Source organism: Cygnus olor, chromosome 8, assembly GCF_009769625.2.
Source record: "Cygnus olor isolate bCygOlo1 chromosome 8, bCygOlo1.pri.v2, whole genome shotgun sequence".
NCBI classification, from domain to species: Eukaryota; Metazoa; Chordata; class Aves; order Anseriformes; family Anatidae; genus Cygnus; species Cygnus olor.
The window spans coordinates 31383392-31406321 of record NC_049176.1 but is presented as its reverse complement, the minus strand read 5'-3'; the positions used below and the strand labels follow the sequence as shown (position 1 = coordinate 31406321).

Genomic DNA, 22930 nt, shown 5'->3' with positions numbered 1-22930 from the left:
GTTGCATTCGATGACACATTTATCGCAGTGCTGCTTTAAAAAGCCATTTAATGCTAGTGAGAAGTGTCAGATTCACTGCTTTTGAATGCAAAAACAAACACTATCTTCACAAGAGCAACATGTCCCTCTGGTAACTCGATCTCTTGACAGCAGGACTGTGTCCACGCTCCAGCTTGCCCAGCCACCACGTGCAGCGTGTTCCTGTAACAATATTCACCCACACCATGTGTGATGTTCACGGTGTGCACAATTTTATTTTAAAATCAAACTCCCCCAGGGGGACACAGAGCAGCGCCCGTGACAGCTGCTGTGAGGACGAACACACGGAGGCCTTGTGCACCCAGGGCGCCCATTCCACCGCCTGCCCCCGTGGCCTTCCCCTCACGAACGGTTTTTAGGGGGCCACAGGACAGCAGCAAGGGGCTCCCTGAGCGCACGCCTTCCTTAGGACACACACGGGCACGAAGCGTGGGTTCGTGACTGGCCACGTTCCCCTCAGCAGCGTGGGGCGGCCTGACGGCAGCGGCGCTTTGCTGCAGGCGGCCTGGCTCTGAGCTCAGTATCTGTATGTCCAGGTGCTTGTGGCGCTTGTACGGCGCAGCGTGTTCAAAAGCGCGTTTGTTTTTCCAGGTTTGGGGCTTGTTTATTGACAGGGCCTCGCAACCGACTAAATTAACTGCCGTCACACCAACTCTGGCGACACCCGCGTCCTGGCGGGCGGGGGCGACAGGACCGGGCCGGGGCTGCCCGTGGAGCCGCCCGCGCCCCCCGGCAGTCTGCCAGCGGCTCCCGGCTCCGGCCACGGCGAGCTCCGCTCCCGGCCGCCCCTTCACCCCTCGCCCTCCGCCCCCCCTGAGGCGACCCCCCCGGGGGCGCCACCATGGCGGCCCCGCGCCCCCGCCCCTCCCCTCCCCTCCCCTCCCGCGTCCCCCCACTCTCCTCCCGCGCCCCCCCCCCCAACGATGGCGGCGCGGGGCACGCCGGGAGTCGTAGTCCTGCGGGCGGGCGCGGGCGGCGGCGGGCGCGGGCCGCCTCCAAATCCCGTGCGGCGCCGCGCGGGGTGAGGTGCCCGGATGCTGCCGGGCGCCGGAAGAGAAGCGCGTCTCGTCGGGGCCGGCCATCTTGTGCGGCAGCGAGCAGGGCGCGGGGCCCGGCAGCATCGCAGCAGGATCCCGCCGACGGGGGCCCATCATGCCCGGACACCTGCAGGAGGGCTTCGGCTGCGTCGTCACCAACCGCCTTCGACCAGCTCTTCGATGACGAGTCCGACCCCTTCGAGGTGCTGCGGGCGGCCGAGGACGCGGCGGAAAGAGAGCGGCGGCGGCGGCGGGGGCCAAGGGGGCGGCGGGGCCCGCGGCGGCCCGGCGGGAGCCCAGAACAGCTCCTCCGGAGGCGGCGCAGGCGGCGGCGGGGCCCCGGCCAGGCGGGGGCCGGCGGGGGTGCCGGCAGCGCGGCCAAGCAGCTGCGCCGGGAGTCGCAGAAGGAGCGCAAGAAACCCGCTGCCCCCCTTCGCCGCCTCCGCCGGGGGCGCCGCCGACCGCCGCGAGGAGGGCACCGGGCAGCCCGGAGCGCCGCCGCTGCGCAAGGAGGGTGAGCGGGGCCGCGCCGGGCAGGGGGGGAGCCGGGGGGGAGCGGGGCCGGAGGAGGAGGAGGGGGGGGGAGGGTGGGGGGGGCGCACGGCCAGGGCCGGCCCCGCACAAAGGCGGCGGCGGAGCGGGGCCGGGGGCAGCGGGGTTGGGGGCTCGGGGCTCGGGGCTCGGCTCCCGCCGCGGCCGCGTGGGGGAACGGGGACGGGCCCGGGGCCCTCGGCACCTGCTGGGGCCGGGCCGGGCCCGGGGAGCCCCGCGGGGCCGCCGCACGTGGCCGCCCGCGAGGCGCCCAAAATGGAGCCGGGCGTGGGGCTCGGCCCGGGACGGCTCGGGGACGGGGGGACACGGCCCGGTACCGGGGGGGGGGGGGGTGGGCACGGCTCGGTGCAGGGCGCTCTTCAGAAGGCCCCGTGCAAAACGCCTGTGCGGCGACGAGAACGGGGCCGGGCTGCGTGCTCCCACACGGCTCTGCAAAGCCAGCGGGCGTCTGGACAGGTGACCCGGGGAGTTCTGACTTTTTTGCCTTTAAAAAAAGCAATCGAAGTGCAAATGGAGTAAATAAATACGGTCTGGGCGAATTGATGGATGTGACAGGGCGCCCGCGTGACAAGCGGTAGGTGTCGTCCGTCCACGTGCTCCCGTGGCGGGCATCGCGGCCGCGGCGCCCAGCGAGCTGCTCGGGGCGCCGGTGGAGTCCTTGGGATGCGTCAGAGCATGGGGGAAAACTCGGCGTCGGGTGAGGAGCTGGCTCGCTCACTGCAGTTCAATTCCCTGATCTTCGCAGAAATGCCCCCAGCTCGGAAGAACGCGGTGCCGCATGGAAGCGTGGTGGTGCCTTTGCACTTCCTGCAGTGCCAAACGGCTCCCACCACGCCTTTACGTTTTTTTTTTATAAAAAGTTGTAATGTGCTACCGTGCAAATAATACCTGCAAGAAACCTAAAATCACTCTGCAGCAAGCAGAAGTTGGGAGCTGTGTTGCAGCGCTCTTTGCCTGTGGATGTTTTGTACTTTAAAGCGTGACACTCGAGAGTTCTTTCCCGTGAGGAATGCGGTAATTTGTCCCAAGTGGCAATTTACTAAGCCCGCGTCCTCTGTAAATGTTGGTCAGATGCAGATTAATGGCGTTGGTCCTCGTGAGGCAAGCCTGAAACATGGGCAGAGTGTGTTTGGCCAACACAACAGAACGCGGAGGGCTTGTTTTTTTTTTGGTAGGACGAGTTGTTCGTATTTACCTCCCAGTTCTCGTGTTCACTTTCAAGAACAAGCACTACGTTACCTGCGGAAAAAATAGCATTTTGTGGCTTGTTATAGTAATGAAACAGAGAAAATCAGACCCGCTTTTGCAGCAGTGTGTACGGAGCGCTGTAGTAAAGACTCACTTTCCGGATTGAAAAATTTCTGCTTTTCTAGGAGACGATAGTTGCCACGTTTGTAAAGGTGTTGGATGCCGTGGTAGTACCGGGGTTTGTGTTCTGAGAGGATATATTACTGCTCGAACTGCCGCCCTGCTTGGAGAGGGGCAGATTACTCTGCTGGGGAGTTACCAGTTCAAAGTTTTGTGCTGCTCAGAGAAAGAAACGCTCCCCGGTTTTGGTGAGGCTCCCCTGGAACCAGGTTTTTTCTGAGCACGGGGTGTCGAGCTGGAAATTCAGAAGCTGTGGATTGTTCATTCCAGTTCTGCAGCATGCCTCCCGTGTGACACTGGCCTGTTTGCTTTCCTTGCTAGGCTGTACCTCAGAATAAAATGGTCCCTCTCGGCCCGAGAGCTCTTTCTCAGCTCAGTAAATGGGAGTTAACTCCCGTGTTTCTCTGGGAGCGAGGATTCCTGAGCAAGCAGTGTATGTCATGCAAACTTCATGGGAAGTACAGCTCGTAAGGTGAGGAAGACATTGTTCATTGGGGTGTGTTGGCTTGGATATCGTTGCAGCTGTAACTTCTGTGGCCCCACCCAAGCACGGCACTGCTTGTTAGGCAGGAACTTCTTTCTTTGAGAATATTAAAAACTGGCTCTTTTTAAAATTTAAAAGATAGCTCGCACTTCTCGAGGGCAGCCGCAGTGGGTGGTGGTTTGGTGAGGTTTTCCCTAAACGTTTTGGAAATACGGCAGTGTAACAAAAGAGGACTGAGCGGTACTGTTCTTCAGAAAGAGCTGTGTAACAGGCCTTTCGGGAGGCGAGCGGAAAAAGAAAGCTGTGTAAGATCCTTCTTACAGCCCGAAGTAAGCGTGCAGCTAGGTGAATCTTGCTCAGGGAGCATGCGGGTCGGCGTGGGGCAGCGCCCCACTTAGTGAGCAGCCCCTTTTGTAGGGGGCTCGCTGCTCCTCAGGGTGCCCGCTGGCCGTGTTGGGAGCGCGCACCCTGCCCGGGTACTCCTGCTGCCCACAAATATCTCCGGGCGGCACGCGTTAGGGTGAAGCAAGGTGGCCGTCACAGGGACGTGGTGGCAGTGAAGCTGCTGACCTTTTGGTGCGTACCAAAGGAAAAGCCCAGGTTCTGCCTGCAAAGCAGCCTTCAGGGGAAAAGCAAAACTTTCCGCGATCCTCCTCTGCAAGCCGGTCGCTTAACGCGGGTCCCTGATGGTGTGTGTGCTCTGACAGGTCGTGTTCTCTACAGCATTGCGTGAGGTACACTTGTACAAACTGCAGCTTGGTGGAAAATGCTGCCTAAAAACGTGCATTAGAAGAGTCAAATGATCTGCAGTGAGAATTTCGTAAAGGTATCGTTCCTATGACTACGTGGTCACAGGGCTCAAAGAAAAACTTGAATTCCAGCTTCTGTTCAGGGTGTTAGAGCCAGTATCTCTCCCGGAGCAGCTCCGCATTCTGTTGATGTGTTTTGCCTAATGTTCAGGGATAAGGCGCATGGCAGGAGGCCTGATCAGCAGCAGCAACAGCAGCAGCAGCAGCAGGGTGAAGGCAAGCCCATCGAAAGGAGACCGGAGCGGCGACCTCCTCGCGAGCGCCGATTCGATAAACCTGCTGATGAGAAAGGCGAAGGAGGAGAATTTTCCGTTGATAAGTAAGAACTTGTCTTGCGTGATGAGGAACTTTGTGATATTCTGGAGCGGGGCTGTCCTACCTTCTGCTACTAAGCTTCAAAAAAAAAAAGCATTTCACTCAAAATTAAATAGATCAAATTGCATTTGTCAGTCACGAGAAGAGCCTGTGTCAGAATACTTTTCTTTCCTTCTGCATGATCTTCTTTGCAAACTTGGCTCAAGTCCTAGGCCAGGAGTCGTGTAATGTGAACAGTTCTGTTGGTTTAACAGAAGGCGTGGCTTAAATCAGTAAGGTACCCGCCATGCTTCTCGAAATCCGTTTCAGAGAGAGAGGTGCGAAGAGGAACTCAAGGGTAGCTCTTGCCTGCAGCCTGAGATGTTTGCTCTTACAGCTGTTGCTTAAATCCACACAGCTGACTTCAAGCCAATGCAAGTTTTGGCTGTGTAGGTGTTCACACCTTGGCTGCGGCGGCTTCGGATTGGACGTGATGAAGCAATCTTACGGCTCAAGTGTTCAAAGTATCGTGTGGTAGTCACTGTTAAAGCACTCCTAAAATTCGGGTGAAGGTGAGATGAACAGAAGTTGTAGCACCAGCTGGTGACGTGACACAACACGAACACTGGTTTGGAATAGTGGACAGAAGATGCAAATAAATAGTAACCCAGAAGAGCGTTCCTCGCGGATCGTAAAATGCAGACTGCGGTGGGTTTGTTCAGGGTAATGGTTTGGTGTTGAAAGCAGACTGTACGTAGAATGAGTTCCTGCGGAAGGGACCCCAAAGACCACGGAGCCCAGCTGCCTGGCCACCCCCAGGCTGCCCCCCAGGCCGTCACATTAACGAGGGCATTGCCCAAACGCCTCCTGCACGCCAGGCGTGGGGCGCCAACCGCCCCCAGGGAGCCCCTGCCACTGTGGGTCCGCCTGCACAGCGAGGGAATTTCCCCTAAAAGTTTAGAGTCCTGACGCAAGCACGAACAGCCATTATCAAAGGCAGAGCAAGGAAATAAAAGTCTCGCTAGAGGAAAAAGAAAACCTTAAAAGCCATGTCGTAAACTCCTGGAGGTGAAATATTGCAGTTTGGCTGTTCCTTCTAGACCCATTCTTGACCGACCTATGCGTGGACGTGGTGGACTTGGAAGAGGACGTGGCCGTGGCCGTGGCATGGGCAGAGGAGATGGGTTTGACTCTCGTGGCAAACGTGAATTTGACAGACATAGTGGCAGCGATAGATCGTAAGTCTTTTTCTATTGCTTTTTTGGCTATTCTTTACAATAATTACGTTTTTAAGTTTGCCTTTGAATTCCTGTATCTGGACACTATAATGTTAACTCAGTTTTGTTAGTTCTGTTTCACATTCACATTTCAGCGGCCTGAAGCATGAGGACAAGCGTGGTGGCAGTGGATCACACAACTGGGGAACCGTCAAAGATGAGCTAACGTTAGTAATCACTAATTGCTCTAAAATTACTAATTAGTAACGTATGAGATGGCTTCAACTTCTAAAACGGGAATTTTTCTTTGAAGTTCGGAATAGGGGGCTGTCTTGTACTGGTATTTGAGCAATTCTTTTACTAAGATCAGTCTAGTTTGGGCAGCTCTTTTATCAGGTTGAGCATACTTTTCTCCAAGTATCGCAGTGAAAACAATGTTTTCAGTGTCTAGATGCGTTAGGGTCTCAAGGTATGATGGGAGGCATTCAGAACGGGAGCTTCTCGGTGGGGAAAAACAAGGGAAGATGGAAACCATAGAATTGTAACGGTGGGGAGGGCAGCAGCTCTTAATGCAAGCTCTTTTTAAAGAAGAGTAGGCTGTGTAAGCGTAGTATAGAACCTAGTCATTCACCTTGCATAGTTTTAAGTAGGGATGAACTTTAAATTTAAAAAATGTAATTACAGCGAGTTGGATCAGTCGGCTGTAACTGAGGAAACGCCAGAGGGAGAGGAACATCCGCCTGCTGACTCTGAAAATAAGTGAGTAGCCCCTCTTTTCAGACGTTCTTTGATTGCTTCAAAGATATCGACGCTTTGCCTTTAACTTCCGATAATTTTCCTACTTCTGTTTTACAACATTCAGATTATGTCCTTCAGTAGATAAAGAATTAATCGCAATATTGCTGAAAACCTCTCTTTAAAAACAAAAAAAACCAACTGCATCTGTAGAAGTTCTCTCGAACTTTCGTTAATGTCATGCAAGCTCTTAGGTCACTTTCAGATTTAGTTATTAATAATCAGTTGTAATGTGCTTAGGATCTCAGGATTGGAAGTGCAAGTACCAAATCCAAAAGCAACCATGCGCATAACAACTTAGAACAACCATGCAGAGGGGGTAGGATGTTCTTCTGACAGTGGAAGGCAACTCCTTAAACTTAGCTTTTCAAAACAGCTGTTGAGACAGTGTGGCTAGTGTTGTGGAAGCAGGGTTGCCTCTCCCTCTTCCATTCTCTGGCTCCTGGGCAGCTTTCTGAGAAGTTAAGTTGCTTGCTTCTCATTTCACTTGGACACTGTTAAAGAAGCAGCCAGTGACTGGGTGAATGAAATAAGTAACTTAAGCAGAGTGGTCAGTTGTGGGACTTGAAGTTCATTTGGAGGAATACAGTTTTTTAGGGAAGTGCAGTATTTTAACGTGTGTTCTACGGTGGATTCAAAAGAAAATGGCAAACGGGTATTTTGAAATACGTGTTTGCCCACGATTTTTAATGTGCAGTCGTCTGTAGCTTGATCTCCTCAGTTACTGGTAAAGAGGAGACAACTGCTCGGTAGAGACTAAAATGATTTCTTTTAATTACATCACTAAATGCTGTCATTCCTCTGAGGTTCTGGGTGTCCAAGGGTAAAGTTGTCTTGTAAGCAGAAGGAGCCCAAGGATTTTTAAGGAATTACAGCTTCAGCATTGGTCAGAAAATACAAGCTGGCTAGTCCTGGAAAAAAATGTGTTACAAATCTGGATATATGAAACTTGCTGGGTATGCAGTATTTTCTGGGTCTTTAGTAGTAGGAGTGTCCTGGTGCTTCCACAGGTACCAACCCGTCCTTGTGCACATCAGCTATCTGCAAAGTTCTGATGGGGTTTTTCATCCTCAGATCTGCAGAAAATGTGTGCGCTTTGTGGTTTCAAGTATGCCACTTCTGCTGCAATCCGTCAGTTAGGTTGCAGAGAAGTGTTCACACGGGCTAGTTTCCAGTTTGTCTGTTTTGGATCTCTAATTGAAATATTTCAGTAGAACTGTGGGATGTTTTACTGGATTAAAATAGGGGGAATACCAAGGAGTAATGTCTTTGCACCGAGCAATAAGCATGCTTTTGAATATATAACATGTAAAAAATCATTCAGTTCTGTGGAATGAGAAAAATATGAAATACAGTAATTTTGATGCAAAACCTCTTCATTATTACATCAAAATTAATGGCTACAGAAAAACCTTTTCTTCTAAGGTGATGCTTTTGTGATGTTTTTGCTGCGCATGTGACACTACCCTTCTATAATGTCAAAATACCTCATGAATCAAATGGAGTTGCATAAGCACACAGAAGAATGACGAGAGGATTGACTGCCTGTGTAGTTGGAACATGATCTGTTACTGAACATGGTGGTTGTGTTTTACTTAAAAATAGCTCTGTGGCAGAAGCTGGAGAGGATTTACAATGCGGGGATACATCTGAAGTCACTGAGTTGTGCGCGCTTGTTTTGTCAAGTTAGCTGAGAGTAAAAATTGGTTACCTGGGATGTTAATAATTGTCTTTGAATCGAGGAAGCAGATTAGTCAAAGCCGATTATTAAAAATAAAATTCTGAGAATTACGGTAAGAACAAGCTCCATCTCGCTGTCCAACTTGAAACATTGTGAGGAAGGTCTTGGAAAAGGTTGAGAACTCATTGCAGTCTGTTGGAGAAGGTGTGCTCTCGCACTTGCAAAGACAATTGCAATTAATATGGAGAACAGACAGCATCAGGGAGAGTGGGGGAATTGGGCTTTAGATAAATACACGCACATTTTAATGCTTTTTGTTACAACAGAAATGTTTGTTATAATCTGGTGCTGATTAGGAACTGCTGTTGAATTCTCTGTATATAGAGTACGAATTCTAAGTCATGATCATGGTATGCATGAATTTACTACAGGGAGAATGAGGTTGAAGAAGTTAAGGAGGAAGGTCCAAAGGAAATGACCCTGGACGAATGGAAAGCTATTCAAAGTAAGGATCGTGCAAAAGTTGAGTTCAACATCCGTAAACCAAATGAGGGTGCTGATGGGCAATGGAAAAAAGGATTTGTTCTTCACAAGTCAAAGAGCGAGGAGGTAAAGTGATTTTCGTTATTTGCTAGCGTCCAGATCGTTTAGGCTTGCCTATTGATACATACTTCTGGAGGGGAAGCTCTGCTCCGACAGGCTGACCTGGTGCTAAAAGTTTATGTGATGAGAAATGTTATTCTCACTTTAAAGTTGAGGCGGTGCAGTAGCGTTAGTAGCTGCGCTTACGATGATTAGTTCTTGGGTTTGGTGCGTGTCCTTAGGCTGACGTGTAAATGCTGCGTTACAACCTAACCATTCCGGGTGGAGACTGCAGTGCTGCTGCAGCTGGGCAGGCCCCGTTGTAAGGGCTGTCCCTTGGTGAGCATTTCTTCAGAAGTTCCTTCACCACAATTAAATCTTCTTTTTCAAAAGGGTTGACGGTACCGCCTCTGTTAGCCTTACTCAGCGCGCAGATTGGCTGCGCTTGCTAAACTCTGTGTAAGACTGGAGAAATACTGGTCGCCTCAGCCAGCTCAGTACCCGAACTGTGTGCCTGAAGGTTGTGTCTTCTGGTTCCGTAACGTTACGTGGCCGTGTGCCTCTGAAGTTCCTTTAGCCACCAGGTGAATTACGTTTGTATGCTGCAGCGATACTCACCGTAGTTGCTGCAGAATCACTTCAAAACTGTAGTTTCTCAAACGTACTCGTTTTGGTCGTTACAAAGTGTAATTTCCTTTTTAACTAGTGAGCATGGCCAGGGGAGAGACGTGTCCCGCTTCAGGGGGGAGGGAGGTGCTGCTCCCTAACGCAGGGCTATGGCAGCTGGATTCAGTTCCAGAAGCTGTCAGGACCTTTTAATCTGTGTTTTTAACACTCTGTGGTGCTGAAATGGCCCGCTGTTAACCGGTGGCCTTCGGCTCTGTTTCGCAGCTGGCTTTGACTCCCTTTGAAGTAACTAAATGCTGTGTAATGTGCTGTGCGGTCTCCTGATGTGTATTTCTGCTGTTTACACCTTGTCATTTTTTTCTCGTAAGCTGGGGCCTGGTGTACAGCGGGGAAGCACTGTCCATCGCTTTGCCGTGAAAACGCCATTTCTGATCTCATCGAACTCGGAATGAGTTTGTCACAGTCGTGCCATTTTCTTTTCCTACCGCGTGCAGTAGTTCTGTTATTTTCCTGAAGCTGCTTGCTGTTTGAAGTTTTCATAAAACGCTGCTTCCCCTGAAGGGGGAAATTGAGTTAGACTAAATGCTGCTGTGTACTAGGAGAATAAAGTTGAACGGAAGCACTCACCAACTTCACCAGGATGTCCTAAACTGGAATCCTGTGAGTGTCAGAAATTCCCCCCAGCTCCAGTCTCTGGAGCAGATGCACATGGTGTTCAGGTAGTGGCACACGGTGCGTTTTTAAACATACGAAGGTGGGGTAGTGTAATGAGATGGTTGTATTCTTGGGTAGTTAAAAGCTGGAAAACTCCGTGCTGTATTCTGCATCCAAAACAATCAATTAATAGCTAAGGAGAAGAAGTAATCAAATTACTTCAGTAATTAGTAGGTTGTTTTTTTGAGGTGCATTCAGTTAATTTACTCTGATCTGAGTGAATTGGGTATTTTTCACACTAGTGCATAAGCCAACCGTTCCTTGCTGTGTAAGCACAGAAGTGAGGTACCAACAAAAGTGCCTTCAAATCTAGAAGCTTCCAGACTTTTCCAGCAAACGTCTCTGCCCGTGTAGTTTGTTTTGTTCGCTGATCCCTTGGGAGGCAGCGTGTGTTCTTCTGCAAGTTTTAGAGCGGGGTAGTTCTTGAAACACAGGTGTTAGAAAGGCTTTCACTGCAGTTCATTTGTGAACGGTTTGAGAAGGCGGAATAATGAGAAGATAGGAACAAAGCCGCCTCATCATCCGCTGTTCTTGCTCTCCTTGTCTTCTTGGACATCCCTTTGAGTCATGAGGTGAGGCCGGTGTAAGGTTTCCGTGATCAGTGGTAAGAAGGTGTTGATAGGTGCAAGTGACTTGGTTTATTGGTAAATTCTGGGTTTCAGCCCCAAATCTTCTGTACTTGAGTAATCGCAATGTGTACCAGCAGATTTTCCTGAGAGGTTGGGAGAGAAGTGTTGCAAGAACCTCCCTTGTTCGTGTAGCTTGAGATCTCCTGGGAGAACGCCCTAGGAAGCACGTGAGGCTCTAGTGCTGCTCCTCTGCCTCAGTCCCGTGAAAGAGCTGTCCTCCTCCTCGCGTTCTTCACCGAGGGCTGAAATGCTCAGCAGTATCTCGGGTCTTCCCTCTCTTTCCCCTTTGCTGTGCGACTACTAGAAAGTGACACGTTGCATGCAGCGAACTCCTAATACCGTCTCAGGTTCTTGCTGTCTGCTTTAAATCCATATGTGCTGGCAGCCCTTGTGTGATGAGAGACCTCCCAGAAGACTGGGTCATGTTGTAAGAGATCCTTCTTCCCTGCAGCGGGCTGAGTGACTTGAGTATTTTGTTCTGCTGATAAAAATGGGAAGGAGATAAGTTGTGACGAGGTCTTAAAACTTGTTCAGAGTTCGCTGCGAGTTTCTGGGAACAGTTCGCCTCCTGGTACGTCGGTTCCTGCTCTGTGTTAATCTGCTGCGCCGGGCCCCTTCCCTGGGACTTGAGGCTTTCTTCCTGCTCTGATCGTTTCCTTAGAGAGGAGATCGCAATGGGAGGCTGGGAAACATGTTCTGGAAAATAGCAGTTCATCTTCTCAAAACCGAGGGGAATCGCTCATGAATCCAGGCGGTGCAGAAAGCCTTGTTCCACGAACAGTAATTATTCTGACCCAAGCCAGCCCCCAGCCTCCCCCATCTCCGCCTAGTTCTGTGCTCCTGGCGCGGTGCCGGGGACCAGCCCCGTGTGTGGGCTCGAGGAGCTCCCAGCAGCTTGGGTTAGACTTCTTCTTATTCCCGACCCGAGATTTCTCTTTGCCTCCCTCTACAAGTCCATCCTCTGCTCCTTCTGGGTGCTTGCACAGCTTGCTCTCCTCCTGCTGCTGCTCCGCGTGCTCAGTGACATCCGTATCCGGCAAGCTGCTGTGACCTTGTTACCTGTTGTTTCTGTATGTAGCCGAGTCTCATCTCTTCCTTTTGTTTTCTCCCCTTGTTCTTTTGTCACTTTGGCGCGGACACGCAACTTTCATCAGACAAAGGCGATGGCAGAAATGCAGGGGAGTCTGCTGGAGTCAAATGAGGTACTGATCCTTTATATCTCACTGGCAATATGTGTTTTGATCTGAGCCCCTTCTCAAACGAAGGTCTTTGATGCGAAGAAGTCACAAAAATAGCAGATACGAAGCTCTTCTGTCCATGCCTGTTGTCTCACCGTGCACCACGTAGGACCCCTCGTAATTAGTACCTTTGCTCCTAACTAAGCTGAATTCAAGCCTTACCGTAAATGCTTCTGTCATGAATCTCTCGCGTTTTGTTGTTGCTGTTTTCCATCTCGCTGTCCGCTTTGGCGCCCTTTCTGTTAGCGGCTTGTTCTTAACATTTTCAACACACAAGTGCAGCACGCGATGCCTTCAGGAAGCTATCAGTACTAGATCAGAGTGCCACCGAGTTGCCGATGCGTGCCAATTAAATGCTTGCAAAGCTCATTCACAATGAGCAGCCCTGTGGTGCGTCTGGGGCTGCGTTGCCACCTGACGTCGGGAAGAGAACGAGGAAGAGGTGCCAAGTCGTCTTCTAGTGTTTTAAATCATCTTGAGTTATTTTGGGTAAAAAAAAACCAAAATCCTTAGGTTACACGTAGAGTTTGCTGCTTGCTGGGTTTAGTGGTTAAATCACAGTTAAGTGGTAAAAATGCAGTTTTTTGATAGACTGCAGTTAACTTTTTATGCAGTAACAGTGTAGGGAAGGAGACGCACAGGACTGCTGTACCAAGGCACTGATGCGATCCTGCCTCTCAGAAAGAAGTCGTTCAGCTACCAGTAAGCTGAAGGTACCATCCTGGTACCCTGCAGGGACCAAAGCAGCCGGTGACAGCGCTAGGTAATAAGGAGGGAAGCGAAAGCATGCCGAAAGGTGCTGTGGGCAGCTCTGGGGATTGCCGCGGTACCTCCGTTTGGGTGTCGGAGTGCTGCTTGTGCTGTGCCAGGTTCTCTGAGCGGGACCTGCTGGGGCTGACTTCTGAGGCTTGGAAAAGAGCTCTCTGAGGGGTGGCAGCGTAATTCCCACCGCTGCGATCAGGGGTCGGCCGGGAGCAGTAGCTACCTGGGGTACACCCCGATGGGGTACGTTTGAAATGAAGCAGCGTGGAGCGGGGCCCGTCCCCGTGCCGAACGAAATGCGGCGCCCTGCGCTGCGGGGTGCCGGGGAGGCCGCGGGCACAGCTGGGCCTGGAAAGGGGTTAATAAATAATAAACCGGGGGGGGGGGGCAGAGACTTCGGGGTGCTCGGGGACCCGAGGCATCTCTGAGAGCAGCTTCCAGCCTTTGCACTGCAGCCCCCTCTGTACCGTTGGCCGCCTCAAGCGGGATCCACAAGCGGTCGTTAAAGGTGTCGCAGCGATCGCAGTGTGCTTAACCTTGCCTGTGGCGCTTGGGCCGCGGGAAGGCAAACTGAGAACTGCTGTTCCAGAAGTTGGGAGGCTGTAGGGAAGGAAGGGATGTGTCCAGAACATGACGAGTGGGCTGTGTAAGAGGCAGAGCGCTGGATGAACCCACGGTCTGATCCAGTGTGGGCGGTTCTGCGTTTTGTCTATCCTTGGAGTGCCAAAACCTGACATAATCAGACGGAGAAATCATCCTGTGCAAAGTAGGAGAAATAAATGATTTAAACATGGTCGGTGCTTTTCGTGCTCAGCGTACACCGGCGTGAAATAGTCGGGGCTGTGCCGCAGGGCTGCAGTTAGGGCGTTGGGTGGGACCTGTCAGCGCACACCGTGCTCTTGGGCTCGGGTTTCTCACGTTCACGCGTTGGGAACCAGCGAGCTGTGAGAGGTGGTTTCATCGTGGCAGAGGTGGTACGAGTCACGGGGGTCGTGCCTCAGCGTGATTTGTGCGATCGGTTCTCTGCTTTAGCAGAAATGTGTTGGCTACCTTAGTTACACCGTCCGCAGGGTGTTTGTGCTTCTCACTGCCTGTTGTGGCTACTACAAACAGTGAGGGGTCCTTACGGCCTCTCTTGCTTTAAATATTTACACAAAGCGAGGCAAACGAAGTGTAAAGCGCTCAGGGAGCAAAATCAAGATGGATTACTGAGCGCTTATTTAAAAAGAGTTAAATGAACTGGCAGAACCCGAAGATTCCTCAGGATGTGAGCGAGAGGAAGCGAAAAGCTAGAAGTAGGCTTCTTTCTGGCTCCGTAGTTTGCTCTCAGGTGAGCCTGGCCTTGCTCCTGTAAAGGAGCTCTAGACTTTCCCTCAGTGTCTTGGAAATGTGAAATGACTTTGATTGTTGGAGTGCTTAAACTCAGGGAACGTTACCTGTGTGCAGTTTGTGGTGCCGCTCGGCTCACAGCAGTCCTGCTCCGCCTCTTGGCGTGCGTTTGGAGGCGAGCGCGTGTCCTGCGCTGGCGAGAGCACAGCTGCAGATGAAAACGTTTCCTTGGTGGTTGTTCTCGCTCACAAAAAGCCCTCGTTGCAGGCCCATGCTGAGGACTCCGTAATGGATCATCACTTCCGTAAGCCCGCGAACGACATCACGTCCCAGCTGGAGATCAACTTTGGAGACCTTGGCCGCCCCGGCGCGGTGGCCGAGGGGGACGGGGTGGCCGAGGGCGTGGTGGCAGGGCCAGCCGCGGAGGCAGGACTGACAAGGTGAGTAGCTACAGCTTCGTCTGCGGGGGAGCTCAGCTGTCACGGGGGCTCTTGCACCCTGTCCTAGGTGTCTTTATTTCTGGGGGAATCGCTCAGGAAATGAGCTGCACGTGAAAACCAAGTAGAACGTGTTTTTTTGCAAGTTGACTTAAAACTAGTTTACTGTGGGGCAAAAGGGAGGAGTGTTTTAGCAGTGTTCCTACTACACACAAAAAGGGGGAGGGTGGGGAGTAGGTTGGGTTAAAAAAAGGCCCCTCGTGAAAAGCTGGATCTGAACCTGCAAAATGATTGCTGTGGGCGGGTCTGAGTACTGTCAGACAGTCCTGTTGGTGTCTGAGCAGAACCACGGTGTGCTAGGGATTTTGGACACGCGCAGGGCCGCGTGTACTCGGTGATCCTTTGAGTGAGGAGACTAGTTTTGTGGCGGCCTGCTCTACCTTGAATTTGAGGAAAGTGGGGGTGTTCGTGTGGAAGTAGGACTTGCTATTTGTCCTAACGTGCAGGAGTTTTTTCAGCTGTAGTCCTGAAGCCCTAAAGAAATGATCAGAAAAAGTATTGCGGGGTGTGGGGAGAACGTGTAAGGCTGAAGGGCTGTAGTACAGCTGTGGTAAAGATTTGACTAAATACAGGTCGCTCATTTGCCATAAATGCATTTATTCAAATTGCTACGTGCTAGGAGATGAGTTCTCGGTCTGGGCGGCCTGACTTCTTTCACATAAACCAGACTTGCTCATTTTTGCCTCTTGTAGGACCCTGTAGGATGCTGGCTTTCTCTTTCTGCTGCATCTTTAAGTTCTTAGATTTATTGGTTGGAAAAATCTCCCCTGATAACAGTACAGGAAAATCAGTACAGGAAAATAAGGAATTGATACTAAATGGGGGTGGTTTTTGCCCCGAGTTGTCTCGCTAACGTGGCATCTTCTTCAAGAGTGCTGTCATGAAGTCGTTAAGTACTTCGAGCCCTGCAGCTAACTTTCTGCTGACTGTGTTCTTTCCTTCCAGTTGGTTAAGGAGTTCGACGTGATCCACGCCCAACCAGGTTGGTGATCTCTGCTGGCGCTTCCCCTACCCGTGAGCGCGGCCGTCCCGCGGCAGGGACCTGCGCCCCTCCTGCAGCCGGCCTCGGCCTGCCCTCTGCCTCCAGCCTGCCGCACGCCCGTAGCCGTGTTACTTCTCACTGCTAGTCTGTGGCCTGGCCGCGTCTGCCGTGACGTAGTCTCACCTGTAGATGCTGACACCAGTTTTATTGGGATGGTTTCATCTCCGTCCTGAGAAACGTGGATGTTTACGGAAATTTCCACTGTTCTCTCTTTCTACTCCCCTTCCTTCCCACGTTTCTCATGCAGAAAGTGAAGATGATTCCCCGCTGCCTCCTTTCTGCGTTTCATTGCAGCGCTGTTTTGTCAGGTGTGGCAGAGCCTTTTAAAATCAAAACAATAATTTAAAAAAAAACTGCTAGGGAAGTACTGAGGAGATTTCAGGGTACCGTCCGATAGATTGATACAAATTTTTTTTATTAACAGCCAGTTTCTGAATGAGGAAAGTTAAATGTGGGAAACGCTGCTGTGAAGAGGCTTTTCTGTAGCACTTCAGTCGTGTCCGTCAGTAAGAGCTGATGGCTGCGTGCTGCTGCTTCGTGTAGGGAGCTTAAGAATGAGGAAAAAAAGCAAGCTAGTGCTATAATCATGTGCCAATATGGTCCACTTGTTTTCTCCAATGTCTCCAAAGATAAGTTTCAATTAAAAAACCATACACATAGCAAACTTTTCCTCAGGAGAAAGAAAGAAGGTATTGTGCCTGTGGGCTGGTGCCCACTGGGCAGCACGGACAGCAGGAGGTGGCGAGGGGCTAAGGACGCGCCGGGCTTGGTGCTGCTGAAGGTAATAAAATAACTCTCTGATGTTTCTCTTCCAGTCGAGTGCTTCTGCTCCTGATGTGGATGACCCAGAGGCTTTCCCAGCTCTGTCCTAAACTGGATGTCATAAGCCAACCCTGCCCTCGTCGGGCCTTCCTCTCCGAGGCTTGCATGCTTAAGGATCCTAAACAACTAAGAAATTTAAAAAAAAAAAAAAAGAAAAAAAAAGAAAAAAAGGAGACTGTCATTCATACCATTCACACCTAAAGACTGAATTTTATCTGTTTTGAAAATGAACTTCTCTCGCTACACAGAAGCAACAATATGGTAGTCAGTTTTGTATTTAGAAATGTAATGGTAGCAGGGATGTTTTCATAATTTTTTCAGAGATTATGCATTCTTCATGGATACTTTTTTGTATTGCTGCTTGAAAATATGCGTTTCCAAACTTGAAATATAGGTGTGAACAGTGTGTACCAGTTAAAAGCTTTCACTTCATTTGTGTTTTTAATTCAGGATTTTAGACGTTTTCCCCAAACTGCAAACTGGTTTTAATTATTGCACACTATTTCTGTTTCCTTAATTCCTGTTCAGCGGGTTTTTACCAGCCCATGGTCTTTTGGAACACACGATCCTTTAATTTGGCAGACGTTAGTGCTGTACGGAATACTAACTCCTGGAGTACTTTAGTTTTAAGCTTAATTTCAAACGTGGAGAAACAGTCATTTTTCGTCTGTTCAGTAGTTTGTTTACGCAAAATCTTTATACAAAATTGATACCAGATACTTGAAAAATACTCAAAGCACATTGGTTTATAGTTGCATACCTGTGTATTGATCCAGCAATGATGTGTGGATAATTGGTCTAAACAGTTTTTTAAAGTTAATGTATTACACCTTTCACTCACCCTTTTTACCTTTATTCCCTCCTTCTTGTCCCTTCAACAGAACAAGATGCTTTGTTGGCAAAAAGAAAAGAAGTTTTTAAATTACCTATGCTTTTTCTTTGGGAGAACAGCCTGCAGATGAGTGACCTTTCCTGTTGCTTGGAGCTGGGAGGGGGGGGAAGGTGGTAGCCGCTGCTCGGGTAGTCTGTCTGGACTCCGGCTGGGACGTGGGTTTAAGCAGCAGTGACACAAGTGCATCAGCATCTGATGTGCTCGCAGCACTGCTCCCGCAGTGGCAGTTCTGAAGAAGCAGCAGCCACAGGCCGTGGCTGGTGTGGCAGGAGGGAGTTCTGGCTTCTTTTCAAGCAGGGACGTTGCAATCTGTGTGTGATACAAAAAAAAAAAAAAAAAAAAAAGGCAAAACAACCCCTGACGCTTCACCTTTTCATCTAAATTTTGTTCTGGATTTTGCGCAGTGTTGATTGCTAGCTGACAAATGAATGTTTTTCAGAGAGCGATTGTAAGAAGTTCTTTAGACCGCCGTAGGAACCTGTAGGTTTAATTTAATCCCTGTGAACAGGAACATTACCACTCAGTACCCAGAAGGAGGTGAGAGAATGACAAATAACGAGGGTTTCTTGGGGTTTTTATCTGCAGCATTTGTTAGGAGACTAGACGCGGGATTTTCATTTTATTTAATGTTTTACACTTTGGACAGCCTATAACACTTGTAGTTTCTTAACTAGGTAGATAGAAAACAAATGGTAATGCCCTATTTTTTTAAAAGCTGTACAGGACAGGCAAAAAGTATTGGAGACCTTTGAATACGTAATATCAAACTCCTTAACGGCGGGGTTTAGCTGGCTTGATTTACCTGAACTATTTTCTACAAAAGTTTTTTTGTTGTAAACCACTGTTAATACCATCACATTAGACTTTAGTGCGCTCACCTGTCAGTCGAGGTACTAGGCTGTGAGGAGGAGGCAAGCTTTCAAACGGTGGATGGCGATCTCTCTCGATTCACTTCTCCTGACCAAGCAGACCTTACGCAGGTGCTCAGTGCTAGTTCTGGCACTGAGTTGTTTCTCTTCTGCCTCCCTCCGTGACTCGGTAGAACGTGTTGCAGTTCCAGCGTTAGGGACACCTCAGATGATACAACTAAACGAATGCCTTGATGTGCAGAAACGCTTCTGGGCCATCCAGTCACTCGGGGCCCTGCTGGCCAGACTTGGCCAGAAGCTTTCCCTTTCCCTGCTGTAGGGTAGAGAGCAGTTTCCCGATGGCATGTCATGGATGACTTTCAAGACAGCTTGAGCTTACCCTTGGTCTGTCTGCTCTTCTGATAGATGTACATTTGCCTCTTTCAGTCCATTCCTGTCAAGAACTAAAACTGTGAACATACATCTTTAATATTGGTGGGTGTTAACTGAAATAAAGGTTTATTTTCATGCTCTTTTAAAAATGTCATGAAACACACGGAGATGAAAACGCTTAGGTTAGTAGTGTGTCATCTAGGTCCTGCCCCAAGTGGTCCAGATCTTCCCGTGGTGATGGTGCCCGGGCACCTCCGTTGCTGGGAAGGGACTCTGGGAACGTCTCCCTCCAAGTAGCTTGCTTACGGTGAACGAGCTTCCTCTTTAGTAGCACTTCCTATCCTTTTGCTTGCTACTTACGCTGTCGCACCAAATCCAGAGGACTAAACCTTTTAAAATCTGAACAATTTGGAAAAGGTGGCCAGCAGAAAAAAGGTTGGAGAGGGAGAAGCGCACGGTGCAAATTGGCTTGTGAATTTAACGATGGCAAGGTTGGAGCATGAAAGTTCATCTTACGGATTGAATGCCGCTGATGCTGGGAGGAAACGAGTGACCAATAAATGCGAGTGTTGTCCGTGTGGGAAAGACACGTTGTTCTGAGGAAAATGGAACATCAGCATGTAGCGTGAATGTGGTGTTTGCAGTTGGAAGAGTTGACACCACTCTTACCTGTAACGATTTTGCCCATTGGGACCGGTTTGCGTAGCCACACCTCTCGTTTTAATAAATGCAGGACGTACGCCTAAAGCTGACACTTCCAGCATCTGCTAACCTGCTTCTTTTTCTACAGTCATTACGAAGACCGCTCTGCCTTCATTGCACACCCGTGTTTGATCTTGCCAGGTAGAAGCCTCCGTGCCTGGTTCGGGGTGGGACTGAGCCAGGGCCGAGTGCCCCAACGCAGTGTTCATCTGGTTTGGGGCTGGAAAAGCCGAGTGCGGTGCTCGTGCTGGGGAGCTAGAGCCTGACGGGGACAAGGGGTTGTGTGGCCTTACTAGGAGACACCCAGGAGTTCAGTAGTTTGGTCTTCGCCCCTACCGGTGGTGCCATTTGTCTCCTCAAGTTGGAGTAGGACTTCTGGGAAGCCTCGTACCTCAGGAACGTGGAGGAAGGCATCCTGGTGCTCTGTTTGTGACCGGGTAGTTTTGGAACCGGCTAGCAGCGTGTCTGAAGTGAAAGGTCAGTGTGCACAAGTAGGTTGCTGACAGTAGTGCTCTTTTCTAACCTTTATGAAGAAAAAACACTTTGGTAGTGGGTGGCTAGTTCGGTTGTGTGCAGCTGACAGGTGGTGGTTTGTCCGCGATGGCCAGGCAGGACTCTGCTGGGCGGCTGCCGGGTGGAGCACGGGGAGCTCTGACACCTCGCCCGTCTGACCCGAGTAGGTGCGAGATGTCTGCTGCTGGTACCGCCTGCACCCCTGGGAGAAGTCTGAGCACCAGGCTGGGGGCCAAAACCTGGGACAAGCTGCAGATCCCAAAAGGGAACTTGCCGAGCTGATGCTTCTTTGCGTGCGCTGTTCTCCCGGGTGAAATGCCTGATAATGGGGAAAAAAAACAAAAAGACGTCCTGCAGTAACGAAGCTGAGCTCCTTGTGCTGAGCTCCCCCTGACAAGCAGCCCCGCTTTGTCCTCTGCGGGGCCGTGGAGCCCCCGGGCAGTTCCTGTTGCCTTCAGCGCTGGAGCCCACGGGGCTGCAGGCCCCAGGCACCGCTCATGCTGCGGGCAAGCAGGCGCTGTCTGACAGGTGGGTTACTGCCTGCTGACTTCAACTCCATGGAAAACAGAAATGCAGAAGGCCCTTGCAGGTTTTTCCCGTATTTCAGCGACAACTAAAAACTTAAGAAAACCTGTGTGAGGACTGAAGTGTGTGAATCTACCCGCAGCTGCTGTTAGTGAGCCGGCTGGTCTCGGCTTGTGAGACCTCGGGTCATCGTAGCACCGGGTTAGAGGTGAGGGAGCACCGCTGTACTCGTGCTTGTGCTGGGTGGAATGAAAGTAACTCAGGGGGATTACTTTTACTGTCATTTTTTGCTTCAGAAGTTTGATTCAGGACGTGTCCAGCACGTTCAGGTGTGCTTAGGATTTGTACTTGAAATCCTGCAGTTTGTCCGCTGTTGTGTGGAGGACAAGCCTTGCTTGTACCTTTTTTTTTTCCTGAAAAAGCAGCGCCTGAAGGCCTCTCGGGCTCCGAGGCCGCGTGGGACAGGGTGCAGGCTGCTGCGTGGCACTGGCAAGGCCGGCCGTGGAGCAGGAGGGCTGTGTCTGCGTGGCGTGGCCATCGCTGTCCTGCTTGCTCGTGCAGCAGCTCCTCGTAGTGACGGGCGGCGGTGCCTCTGGGTTTGGGGGAAGATGCTGAGATGGGCAGCTGCCCTGTGCCCGCAGACCACCACTGAGAGCTGCGTTCCTATGGAAGGGCATCCGTCCGTGCCCAGCTGCTGTGCTGCCCTGTGACCTTACCACAGGGCTTTGGGGCCAGTTTGGGGGTGGCCGTGAGGGGGTGAGCGAGTCCCAAGGCTGGAATACCGTTATAAATACAGCTCTGAAATACTGCTCCAGGCTGAGCCCCCAGTAACGACGTGAGCAGGGCTGCACCGCAGGAGCTGCTGTGAAGCCTCCTCGCATGTGGCTTTATTGGGGTCTGCAGATAACAAATCCTGCCGGTTTTGAAAGCCCTATTGAAATTGGGGGTGGAAGGGAGAGTGCGCATTGCCTGTGTTGATGCCATCACGGTGAGGCAGACTGCGTTGTGTGAGTTCGTGTGTGTGTGTGTCTTGAGCAAGAGGCTCGGTCACATCTGGGGGTCACTTTTTCTTCAACCCAGTGTTTGCCATGAATGCAGTGAGCTCGCACCGAGTGGCTGGACAGAAAGGGTAAGTATCCTGGTCCAGAAGGGACTGAATAAACCTTGGGAAGAGCAAACCTTGCCACAGCCCCGGTAAGAGCAGGATCCCGTGTGATGCCTGCAAACGGGCCTGGGCCGTGCCCTGCCCCAGGTGAGCAGGGGCAGGTGCCAGAAGCACGCTCCCCGTGCTGGATGCAGGCAGACCAGGCGAGTGCTCCCCCAGGAACGCGCCTTTCAGAAGTGGTCTCTGCTGTTGGAGGAGCCCCGAGGAGCGCAGCACGAGGCTGCCGTACAGCGGTGTGCTGCTGTCCCGGGAGCTGTTACGGGGGGGTTCCTCCTGGCTCTATTCTCTTGCAACGTATCCCAACAGCCAGCGCCCTTCCCTGTGCTTTGGGGATGCCGTGGAGAGCTCCCGGACCGTAGCGGTGGTCGGCATCGTCCTGTTCCGCACCTCCTTATCCCCAGGGAGCTGCTTCCAGGTGGAACGCCGGGTGCTGCAGTGCCTGGTCTGGCTCGCAGCCTCCACGTGCTGACCACGCCAGCCGGGTGCTGAGCCCTCAGCACGCCCCGGGGCTCTGTGGCTGCCCACACCCAGCGTGCTGGAGCTCCTGGACCCGTGGCTGGCCGGGCACCCGAGCTGCTCTGCCTTCACGGGGGCTGCTGCTGCTGCGGGGTGCACAGCTATAGACCGAATCTAACAGCAGTTAGTGCACAGCTATAGACCAAATCTAACGGCAGCTGACTCAACGTTGGCTTTACTTTGTTTTCAGTGCACAGAAACAGCAGACTGGAAAACTAAGGTTTGAGAGGAGCTGGGGTACTTGTGATCGCTGTGCTGAGCAAAAGGAAACGCTCTGGGCATTGCAGTGAAATCCAGTGACTGCCATACGCAAGAGGAGCTGGTGCCAGGACTTGAATTTCACCTTTCTAAGCAACCCGAAAACCCATGTGCACGCAACCATTTTTGTAGACACCGCCCGCTGTAGAGGTGTCACAGTGCAAGCAGAGGTACAGAACCCTATAAAATTAGTGATGCTGATAATCCCTCTGCGTTTTGGACCAAATGAGAAGGCAGTGTTACCATTAAAAATCACGGTCTTGTCATGCAGTGGTCTTTGGACTTGGGATTACAGCAGTTTATAGACCTCCTGCAGAAGATAACATAGCTGGATCTTGACTAGGGGGACGAGCAGAGCTCTCCCTAATGCAGCAGTACAGTTCATGTTTTTATTTCAAGTGAAACGCAGTAGGAAAAGCTGTGGCCTTGAAGCAGCAGTCTTGTGGTGCAGGTAGGTTTGTTTCTGCTTTAAAAGGAGATGTCTGCAGAGCTGCCAAGGATCGTTTCCTCCCGAAGCTAGGTAACAGATTTTAGTGGAGGTGCTTTGAGATGGCAGTGTCACAGGAGGCTGTCACCATGAATGTATGCCACTGCGTAACA

At 51.2% G+C, this 22930-nt stretch overlaps 1 protein-coding gene across 1 annotated transcript; it reads left to right on the top strand.

Moving 5' to 3' along the window:
- The first annotated feature begins 1067 nt into the window (after window positions 1–1067).
- SERBP1 (SERPINE1 mRNA binding protein 1) lies at window positions 1068–17443 on the top strand. The gene is given in 14 exon segments (XM_040564833.1): window positions 1068–1239; window positions 1241–1300; window positions 1302–1359; window positions 1416–1492; window positions 1494–1590; window positions 3841–3857; window positions 4475–4608; window positions 5684–5821; window positions 5932–6027; window positions 6485–6559; window positions 8708–8885; window positions 14425–14524; window positions 14527–14597; window positions 16512–17443. Coding segments are annotated over 14 exon segments (1206 nt in total). The 5' UTR covers window positions 1068–1191; the 3' UTR covers window positions 16569–17443.
- The last annotated feature ends 5487 nt before the right edge of the window (window positions 17444–22930 follow it).